The 10154-nt window shown below is 36.0% G+C and overlaps 2 protein-coding genes across 3 annotated transcripts; one reads left to right on the forward strand and one right to left on the reverse strand.

Annotated features, from left to right (window-relative positions):
- Nucleotides 1-794: 794 nt before the first annotated feature.
- Alg3 (Alg3, alpha-1,3- mannosyltransferase) lies at nucleotides 795-7630 on the reverse strand. The gene is made up of 2 exons (XM_073957193.1): nucleotides 7148-7630; nucleotides 795-2263 (listed from the first exon to the last, which is right to left on the reverse strand). Exons 1-2 carry the CDS (start codon nucleotides 7425-7427, stop codon nucleotides 894-896), a joined length of 1650 nt encoding a protein of 549 aa, XP_073813294.1. The 5' UTR covers nucleotides 7428-7630; the 3' UTR covers nucleotides 795-893.
- Nucleotides 4035-5976, forward strand: LOC141387459 (protein tumorous imaginal discs, mitochondrial). Of its 2 annotated transcripts, none has more exons than XM_073957194.1 (2): nucleotides 4035-5508; nucleotides 5569-5976. In XM_073957194.1, exons 1-2 carry the CDS (start codon nucleotides 4148-4150, stop codon nucleotides 5723-5725), a joined length of 1518 nt encoding a protein of 505 aa, XP_073813295.1. In that variant the 5' UTR covers nucleotides 4035-4147; the 3' UTR covers nucleotides 5726-5976. The 2 variants fall into 2 exon arrangements, with proteins under 2 accessions (XP_073813295.1, XP_073813296.1); XM_073957195.1 differs by having other exon boundaries at nucleotides 4041-5513.
- Nucleotides 7631-10154: the final 2524 nt, after the last annotated feature.

The raw sequence follows: 10154 nt of genomic DNA on the forward strand, positions 1-10154 counted from the left end.
TTTACCTTATTTAGGTATAAGAGGTCACGAAATATCTCCTAAAATTGTGGACAGTAAAGAAAATTATTATTCCGTTTTACATCAGAATATTTTATGGTGGACGGTATAAAAAGTTCGGCCCGTCCGAACTTAACGCAATTTTACTTGTTCATTTTGTAACGTTTTTTTGCTTCTCCTGTAAAGTTTTGGTTTTGTGGGTTACGTTTTTGGGCATTTATGGTGAAGATATGATAAGCTAAATGTCTACATAGGTGACTTAGTGCAGTTATTCCAACGGAGGAATATGACAATATCCACCGCTAAATCTACTGCCACACTCTGCAATATTAGGAAGGCTGAAATGAGACTCCTCTGAACACATTAGTCGATGGTGTCCTATTTCCTATGTTCGATGGCATGTTCAATTCATCCGCGCAAGTCACCGCTTTTTGAACAAGATTAGTGCCAAAACTTTAAACATTTTTTTGCTAAACTGTATTTTAAAGAAACTCTTTGCAAGATTTTGTGGAAACGGAATAAAGAACACAGACTTACACCTCAGTTTATAAGCAATGTTTATTTGTGTGCTCTACAAATGTTGCCAACAAGTGTCCCGTGATGCGTGTTGGATCTGCACCTGGGTAATTGGTGGTGAGGTTTGGAACTCAGTCACTATCACGTTTGCTGTATTTGGTTATTGACATGGCGCGGGGAGTTGAAGAGCTACGGTGAATTTTGTTGTTTACCGAATGTCTGAATGTCATTTCATTTTTCGCTTCCTTTTCCTGTTTCCGCTAAATAAAAAGACAGCTTCATTTAAAATTTTGTAAAATCGTAAAGCTTTATTGGTCTGTTGTTGGTTTTTGTTTTGATTGACAAAAATGTTAACTTATCGTGGTTATGTGAAAGACTTCTTAATTATGTTTTTTACTCTTGGCACCAGTAGCAGTTGTTTTACCACTTGATACTGAACCATTGACGTTGGTTTTCTCCTGTTGTTCTTTCATTTGTTCCTGTTGCTTTCGTACGGTTTCACTTTGATTTATGGTCTTAAACATTGAACGGGCAACACCAAGCAACAATAGCACATGACATACATGTAAAACATATGAAGAAAAGTTGGTGCTTGGATATGTGTTCCAACTGTATTCAATAAGGCCCAGTAAAAGATAACGGGTGCCCAAACTAAATTCCGTAGACCATGCTAAATAGGGCAGGGAATGGAAATACCAAACATAAAATTGGTAATGTAAAGAACGGGCACACAAGACACCGATAAAGTTGCACAAAAATAATGGCAACAAAGCCAGCTGGGTACATTGATCAAAATGTATGGAGACTTTGTCTTCTTGGGTGCTAGTTTCATTTGTGTTCGTCGTTTCCTTTGCTTTTGGTTTAATAGGTCCCTTCTGGCCAGATGCCTTTTGTAGAGTTTTCTCAAAACTATGAAGAAAGGCTTCTTGATCGGGTGTTAGTTTTTCTTCATCTTCGTTGGTCGGTTTTGTTTCAGTAGCTGCTGCTGGCTTCTTTGTCTTGGCTGCCTTGTTTTCTTTTAATTTACGATTTTGCTCGGCCAGTTGAGGTAACAGCATATCCTGCAAAGCCCTTAGGCGTACATAGTTTTTAAAATATTTTATTGTGGGATTGGCAAAAGCAAATATCAACAGCAAATGCAGTGCCAAGAGGCTCAGATGGAAGTATTTATTTTCAAAGAATTCTCTGGGTAGGAATCTATAATTCACTGTCCATTTGTGTTCAAATACCCGACCCAAATCAAAGCTTCCTTTAATGTATGACCAGGGATATGTTAAAAGGAAAGGCAAACCAATTAGCAACTGTACAATACCACATACTGCCAATTGTACAATTGTTTTTACCAAACCCAGGTTTATGATGTAAAATGCCAGTAGGGCTGGGGCAAATAGTAAAATATTCATCTTACAACCAACCCCCAAGCTGAAACATATACTTCCCCATGTCCAACGACGATCCAAAAATAAGTTAAGAGCAGCATAGAGGAAAAGTATGGCCACTGGATCATTGAAGAGTCGCAAAACATAAATTGAGTGTATACGATATGATGTAAAGGCACTGATCACTAAGACATATGGTGGTACTTTACGACTTTTGCTATAGAGTCGCAATACCAACCACATTTGCAACAGGTATATTACGCAGAAGATATACTGGGCCAAACGAATATTTTCACCATGTGAGGTAATGAAATAGAAAGCCGAGTAGATGTAAACAAAAGCTGCCGGATATACAAGGGGTCCTGTATCACCTGTAAATGAAAACATAATTTATTAGTGTGAGATCAAAGATAGATTATGCATAATTTAGGTCTTCCTATAAAGGATTAGGTATAGATTTTCTTATAGAAGACCAAAATGTGTCGTTTAGAAGACAAATAGATGTTCTCATAGAAGACCAGTAGGTTGTTGTAGCAGCATAGAAACCAACGTAGAAGCATAGGTTTGATGCTAGGTCGGCAGTTTCTGGCCAAAAGCACTGTTTCGGGTCAATTTGTTACGAAAGAACCCGCTGCTGTGAGGTTGTGACCAATAGGTAGGTCTTCGCATAAGTGTTGTAATAGAATACAAGGAATTTTTCTCATAGAAGTACAATAGATCTTCTTTTAGAAGAATAAAAATCCTTATCCTAGAATATCTTTAGGTTTTCTTCCCATGGAAGATCAATAGGGTTTCTCCTAAAAGATCAATACGTCTTTTCATATAACACCAAAGAGCAAACAGTGAAGATCGAACTCAAATATAAGACGTTTTGTTCCTGCGAGAATCTAGTATATTTGGCAGTTTTAATATTTTTTTCTTCATACATTTCTATTAGTAGACCAATAGATCATCTCCTAAAACTTCTTTACATCTTTTCCTAGAAGATAAATAGATTTTCTTATAAATGATCAATACGTATTTTCATTTGAGGTCAAAATACAGGTAGGCTGTTCGTACAAGATCGCTCTTTAATAGAAGACCATGAGTACTTATTTTGTTCCAGAACCTGCATGAATCTACTCAAGGTTAATTTTCATTTGTTATTGCATCATGAATCTACCATACGTCTATTGACAGTTCTAGCTCTGTTCCTTTACGTACAAGAATTTTCAAGTTTTACCACTTTTTACTCGAAAAGCCTCAATTTACAACTATTACGGACACCATAAAATTCCTATGGGAGTAGTTTTCAACTTTTACTACTTTTGCCGGTTTTACCATTTCCAAAAGTAAAGGAACAGACCATCCATGGGCATGACTTTCCCAATACAAAAGTTCACCGGGCATGACTTTCTCAATACAAAAGTTCACCGGGCATGACTTTCCCAATACAAATGTTCACCGGGCATGACTTTCCCAATACAAAAGTTCACCGGGCATGACTTTCCCAATACAAAAGTTCACCGGGCATGACTTTCCCAATACAAAAGTTCACCGGGCATGACTTTCCCAATACAAAAGTTCACCGGGCATGACTTTCCCAATACAAATGTTCACCGAGCATGACTTTTCCAATACAAAAGTTCACCGGGCATGACTTTCCCAATACAAAAGTTCACCGGGCATGACTTTCTCAATACAAAAGTTCACCGGGCATGACTTTCCCAATACAAATGTTCACCGGGCATGACTTTCCCAATACAAAAGTTCACCGGGCATGACTTTCCCAATACAAAAGTTCACCGGGCATGACTTTCCCAATACAAATGTTCACCGGGCATGACTTTCCAATACAAAAGTTCACCGGGCATGACTTTCCCAATACAAAAGGTCACCATCTACTACTCATTCCTTTATAAACATGAAAAGTTTACAAGATTTTGTGTACGGGAACACACATTTCTTGTCGTATCTGGGGACGGAGTTTTATAAATAAATTCTCGCAAAAGCATAAATATACTTTTTCAATTCCATTAGTTATTTTTTCCATTTTTAATACCCTTTCAAATGTATTTCCTAACACAACGGCATTTTTGTGTAAAAACGCCCTTAGAACAACAAAGCACTCATATTACTGTGAATGCCCACACAATTTGACATCTAATGTTGTTATTGTGAATTGTCACATTGGACAGCATGCGAGTTACGGCATTTCATCAGCTGAAAATTGTGTGAGAAACTTTTCGGGGGACAATTTCGAGAAAAATTCCAAGATGATAACTTGTAATCGCCTCAATTTACAACTATTACGAAAAGTATCAATTAAAAGTGTGCCCGCACAATCCTTGCTAGCCGTCAGCCACAACAATGTTCGACAAAATCAGTCAAAACTTTTTGCGACGATTACATTAACAACACCAAACATTCATAATAAAAATCAGCATCAAATCGTTGGTGGTTATCAGGGAAGTCTTCGTAAGTTTCACACAACAAATGAGTTAAAAGCAAAAGATTATTACCAAACGTTGGGAGTGGCCAAAAATGCTTCGGCCAAGGAAATTAAAAAGGCCTACTATCAGCTGGCAAAGAAATATCATCCTGACACAAATAAAGACGATCCCGATGCAAGTCGTAAGTTCCAGGAAGTTTCCGAGGCCTATGAAGTGTTGAGTGATGATACAAAACGCAGGGAATATGATACCTATGGCCAGACAACAGAGAGTATGAATCGCCAAGGAGGTGGAGGCTTTGGCGGCCACGGTCCTCAAGGTTTTTCGCAAAATTGGCAATTCCGTTCGACCATTGATCCCGAAGAACTATTCCGCAAAATATTCGGTGATGGTAATTTCCGTTCAAATGCCTTTGATGACTTTGCCGAGTCCCAATATGGATTTGGACGTTCCCAAGAGGTGGTTATGGACTTGTCTTTTGCCCAGGCAGCTCGTGGCGTCAACAAGGATATAAATGTCAATGTAGTTGATACTTGCCCCAAGTGTAATGGCAGCAAATGTGAACCCGGCACAAAACCAGGTCGCTGTCAATATTGTAATGGCACAGGCATGGAAACTATTTCAACAGGGCCATTTGTTATGCGTTCTACTTGTCGCTACTGTCAGGGTACCCGCCAATATATCAAATATCCTTGCGCCGAATGTGAAGGAAAGGGTCAAACGGTACAAAGAAAGAAGGTGACAGTTCCTGTACCCGCTGGTATTGAAAATGGACAAACGGTACGCATGCAGGTGGGCAAGAGGGAATTGTTCATTACTTTCCGAGTGGAGCCAAGTAAATACTTCAGACGTGATGGTGCTGATGTTCATACCGATGCCGTTATATCACTATCCCAAGCTGTGCTGGGTGGCACAATACGCGTCGAGGGTGTCTATGAAGATCAGTGGTTGAACATTGAACCCGGCACTTCTTCGCATCATAAAGTTTTCCTCAAAGGAAAAGGTCTTAAGCGTGTAAATGCCCATGGTCATGGTGATCATTATATAAATATTAAAATAGAAATTCCAAAATCATTAACCAAAGAACAAAAGCAACTAATGCAACAATATGCCGAATTAGAAACAAATACACCCGGATCGGTACATGGTATTACGAAACGAACGGATGGCAGCAAGAAAGCAACGTAAAGTATAATAGAACATTTATTCTCCCTTGATAACTAGTAATGTTCAATATTTTATAGATCTTCCAATACCACCACCACAGGTAGTTCGACGACATCACAACAACAAGATAAACAAAAACCCAATGCGACGACGACAACAGACACAAATAAACCAGAAGAAGATGAAAAGAAAGATTCAGGATTTTTCTCAAAATTGAAATCCATGTTCAATTAGGGTAGTGTAATTTGTGTTCCCTTAAGTCTACTATTTTTTGTTTCATTGTAATTGTCGATTGTCAGAAAAGGATTTTTAATCGAGTACAAGAAGAAGATACAAGTTGCGCTTAAGACCTCTTATTATTTTTACGAGTTTAGTTTTAATTGTACATGAAAAACAAAAAACAAAGCCGTTATGTTATCTAATTGTTAGTTATTTTAATTTGTAAAAAAATAACAATAAAACAAAAGAAAAACAAACAAATAAAATGAAAGGACTTTTAAGTACTGTTCAAATCTGTTGTATTGATAGTTATGAAAGATTATCCATTGACCTCTCTCTCAGGATGGTCCTGAGAACTTTGAGAATCAATGATATATAAGCCATTAGATCTATTTCTAGTGGTCATCTACCTACTGTTCTTCTATAAAAGTGGTCAAAAAAGACTTCAATCAGAAGATCTAGTTGTCTTCAGAAGGCTTATGGAGTTTTATTAGAATAATGGTATTCTATGAGAGGATACAATGGTCTTCTAGGAAATGGTCGAATGACACTATGACAAGAACTGTGGTCTAAATGATAAAAAGGTCATAAAAAAGAAAAAGGAAAGTTCCGAAAAACCATATGATTTTTGACGAAAAAAAAAATAATGTTGAAAAATTATGATCGCGAAGGCCGGCTATTTTCGACAAACATTTAATTTTTGAAATCTTTTTGTGAAAAAGTTTCAAATCCAGCCACTACATTCAACTTGCTCCTTTGATCTATATAATTGTTTTTTTTTTTTATATATATATATATATATATAAAAATACCTTATGGTCTTCTAAGAGAAGACCATGTTCTTTAGAAGGACATCTTCATTGACATGACCTAATGCTCTAAAATTAGAAGTCCAAGTAACCTTCATAAAGACTGCTATTTGCTAATGGTCTTCCAGAAAAGGATCATATGGTCTTCGATTAGAAGACCTCATATATGAACTTCTTCTAAAACACCTGACGTCATTCCTCAAAATACAATACCTTATTATCAGCGACGAAATACCAAACGATTTCCAATAAAACCCCAATTGTCTTATTGGGAATATCAAATATGGTCAAAGAGAAATCTCTAATCAGAAAACTATGCTCTTCAGTCAAAATTACATATAGCAAATCTTGTCGCATGTATGAAGGCTTTAAAGAACTTACTAAGAGATCTTTTGGGAGTTTGAGTTTCAGTCCAAATTCATGACGAAGTCATACAACATTTCTTTCTTCGTTTCCGATTCTTAATACATAAAAAATCATATATAAAAATAATTCCAAATAAGTACAAATGTTGCTGAAACATTTTGTCGTACTAAAAATAGCGCATCACTTAGCCTAAATGTAAACAAAAATAGAACTAGCTAAACACATTTTACGGAGATATCATGCATATATCCTAGCTACTTACCTTTCAGTTGAGCATAATCTGTAGTTCCATTTAGAAATCCCTCACATTCTTGCATATAGGCCTTCCAATCAATTTCCGTATATGGAACACGATTTACCACCAACACATTTAATAACAATTCTGCCAATAAAATAAAAACCGTGACAATCGGTAAGGCAGAGGGATCGAATATCAAATACTTGGCATATTCAAAGTTTAGATATTTCTTATAGAATTTCTGGAGGAAATTTTGTCGTTTATTGGAACGAAGAACGGGTGGTTTTGCTGATGATGGAGCCATTTCGTCGATCAAAAATACTCCATTAAATATTTAGCCGGCACTACTATGAAAAACGTTGTGTTGTTGTTGAATAGAATCTATTATTTTCTATTTAAGGGGGGTGGTCATTGAGATAAACAGCTGTTTTAAAACGTCAGAATGTTTAGCCGTGATGCCACATGTTTATTTTTTAAAAGGGGTTTGTTATGCTTTCTGGCCACATGTCGAACACACTGAAAATTTTGCTTATACCCTAGACAGACGGCAGCGTTAATTTGCATTAATAACTGTATTTAATTTTGGCCTGACAGACGACAGTTTCTGCATTTACGAAACAGTTGATTGCTGTTTTGTTGTTGTTTGCAATGTATTTTTTGTTTTCCTTGTGTCTCAGAGCATGGATATGCTCTCTCCTCCATATGAATATGGGCTCTCTTCTACGGCATTGCCATATTGAAATACATAAATGCCTTTTAAATGCAGCTCGATTTTGTGCATTAAGAATGTGGATAATGCACGAATTTATTTGAATTAAGGCAGTTAATGTAAATTAACGCTGCCGTCTGTCTAGGGTATTAGTCCCGGTCCACACTAGCGTGAATTTCATTAAAAATTTCATGAAATTAGGCGTTCTTAAATCGAATTCCTCACTGCAGCAATTTTAAGATTTTACTCTACTATGGAAGTCGATCTAGAGACGCATAATTTCATGAAATTTTTTCAATGAAATCACTCTAGTGTGGACCGGGACTTATGCGTACTTCACACGATATGTTATTTTACATATGTGATGTCACTTGGCATATACATTTCGTATATAAAAAGTGACAACCCATATGTAAAAAACATATCGTGTAATGTACCCATTAACAGTTTACATTTGGGATTTCATGTAAAATGATTTTGCATACAAAAATGAAATAATAATCATTTACGAAATCCACTCGATTTCAACTGTCAATTCCATTGCTTAAACGTCGTATGAAACCCTACTGATTTCAGATGAGATTCCATTTGACGTATACACAAAGGAATTGACAGTTGAAATCGAATCGATTTCGTAAATGTAAATGTACTAATATTTTCATTTCAGCTAAATCAGGTGTCATGGCCCAATATAAAAGGTAGATACATTGGTAGGATTGGTACAACAAAAAATTTCAATCGAGACAAAAAAATCATAATTCGGCTAGGATACAGTCTATTTTGCATCCAAAGCTCGTCTTTTCTGGATACATTCGATCAGTTGAGTGTCGTTTTAGGCGCCAAAAACAACAAACACATGAAAACTTCAAGACCAAATACATACGGTCCGTTGAGCGCCGCGTTACAACAACCAAATGAAAACTTCAAGAACAAACTTGACATCACTTAAACATTTTTCATATGGTTGTTGCCACTAAACGGCCCCTTACACGTCTTTCATATGGTTGTTGTTTTCAACGCGTCACTCTTGAAGTTTTCATGTGGTTGTTGTAACGAAACGCTCAACGCGCCGTATGTGCAGCGGCCTTTACAACAACCACAAGAAAAAGTGTAATAGTACGGTTACACTACAGTTTTTTGCCGGGTTAACCCACTTCATGGGGATTTATTGCTTAATGTGGTCACATTTGACCAGATTTGCCATACAAAAATTAAATCCTCTCATGGCTGGTTTGTATTCGGTATTTGTGCAAAAAAATCCAACTCTACTCAAAAAGTACCAAAAGTTGCAACTGTTTTTGCAACAGAGTTTGTTGTGTTTTACAAGTTTACGATTGGTCGCATGAGATTTTATGGAGTTAATAAATCTAAAGTTATTTGGAAATCATAAAATTATTTATTTATTTTTTTCATTAGACACTTTTTATTTTATTTTTATTTATTATTCATACATAGTAATGCAAAAAGTCTTTAATGCCAAGTTTACACTTGCGCTCCAAAATCCAATGGATTTCACGAAATCCTGAAATACACCCCGCTGTTTACACTTATTTTTTTGTTGATTTCAAACATATCACAATGATCAAGGTAGACGCATATGCGCAGCTGATCGAACATGAATTTTCAAATCAAGTTTTTGCAAATTGAATTAATCATCAAAAATATACGACAATGTAGAATTTTACAACTTTCTTTGGAAAATTATAGTAAAATTATGTATATATCGTATTATTTGTGTATAGTACTAACAAATGAAAAAATAAAAAATGATTTTATAGTTGAGACAACGTTATAATAAATTTTGATAGATAAAAGTTGTGCTCAGATCCTGCACAATATTAGTACTTGCAGTAGTTTTCCCGTTTAGTGATAAAAATGCGTTCCCGTAATCCGAAATCTAGTAATACTTGCAGTTCTCTTCAAACAAAAATCGCGCCAAATAACACCCTCTTCTCCTGTTTTCTGTCATACACTTTTGGCCTAGTAGAAACTAGCAGCAAGCATGTTCATTGGTATCTAATACGATAGCTGATACGTTGATTTTGACATTTATGCTGGAGTTTTTGCAATTTCCGTATTTTTTAAGAAATTTGTATGGGGAAGCAATTTTTGACAACTCGCTCTTTTTTCTAACATTACCATTAAAAAAGTACGAGAGCACAATGAAAAATAGCATTGTAACAAAGTAATTTAATATTTTTTCACATTGTTTACAAATTTTGATACTAAAATTTTTTGTTGCAGCAATTGACCATCTACCTTATTTATTGTGATACGTGAAAAGTGTTGCAACTTTTGGTACTTTTTTATGCAAATACAGGG

The sequence above is a fragment of the Musca autumnalis genome, unplaced genomic scaffold, assembly GCF_047663935.1.
Source record: "Musca autumnalis isolate F117 unplaced genomic scaffold, ASM4766393v1 scaffold_5, whole genome shotgun sequence".
Classification (NCBI taxonomy): Eukaryota; Metazoa; Arthropoda; class Insecta; order Diptera; family Muscidae; genus Musca; species Musca autumnalis.

Excerpts from the sequence above, each read along its gene's own strand:
- LOC141387459 (XM_073957194.1), top strand. The coding sequence starts at position 4,148 with ATGATAACTTGTAATCGCCTCAATTTACAACTATTACGAAAAGTATCA. Across the intron at positions 5,509-5,568 it reads GATGGCAGCAAGAAAGCAAC|ATCTTCCAATACCACCACCA; the intron begins GTAAAGTATAAT and ends AATATTTTATAG.
- Alg3 (XM_073957193.1), bottom strand. The coding sequence starts at position 7,427 with ATGGCTCCATCATCAGCAAAACCACCCGTTCTTCGTTCCAATAAACGA. Across the intron at positions 2,264-7,147 it reads AGATTATGCTCAACTGAAAG|GTGATACAGGACCCCTTGTA; the intron begins GTAAGTAGCTAG and ends TTTCATTTACAG.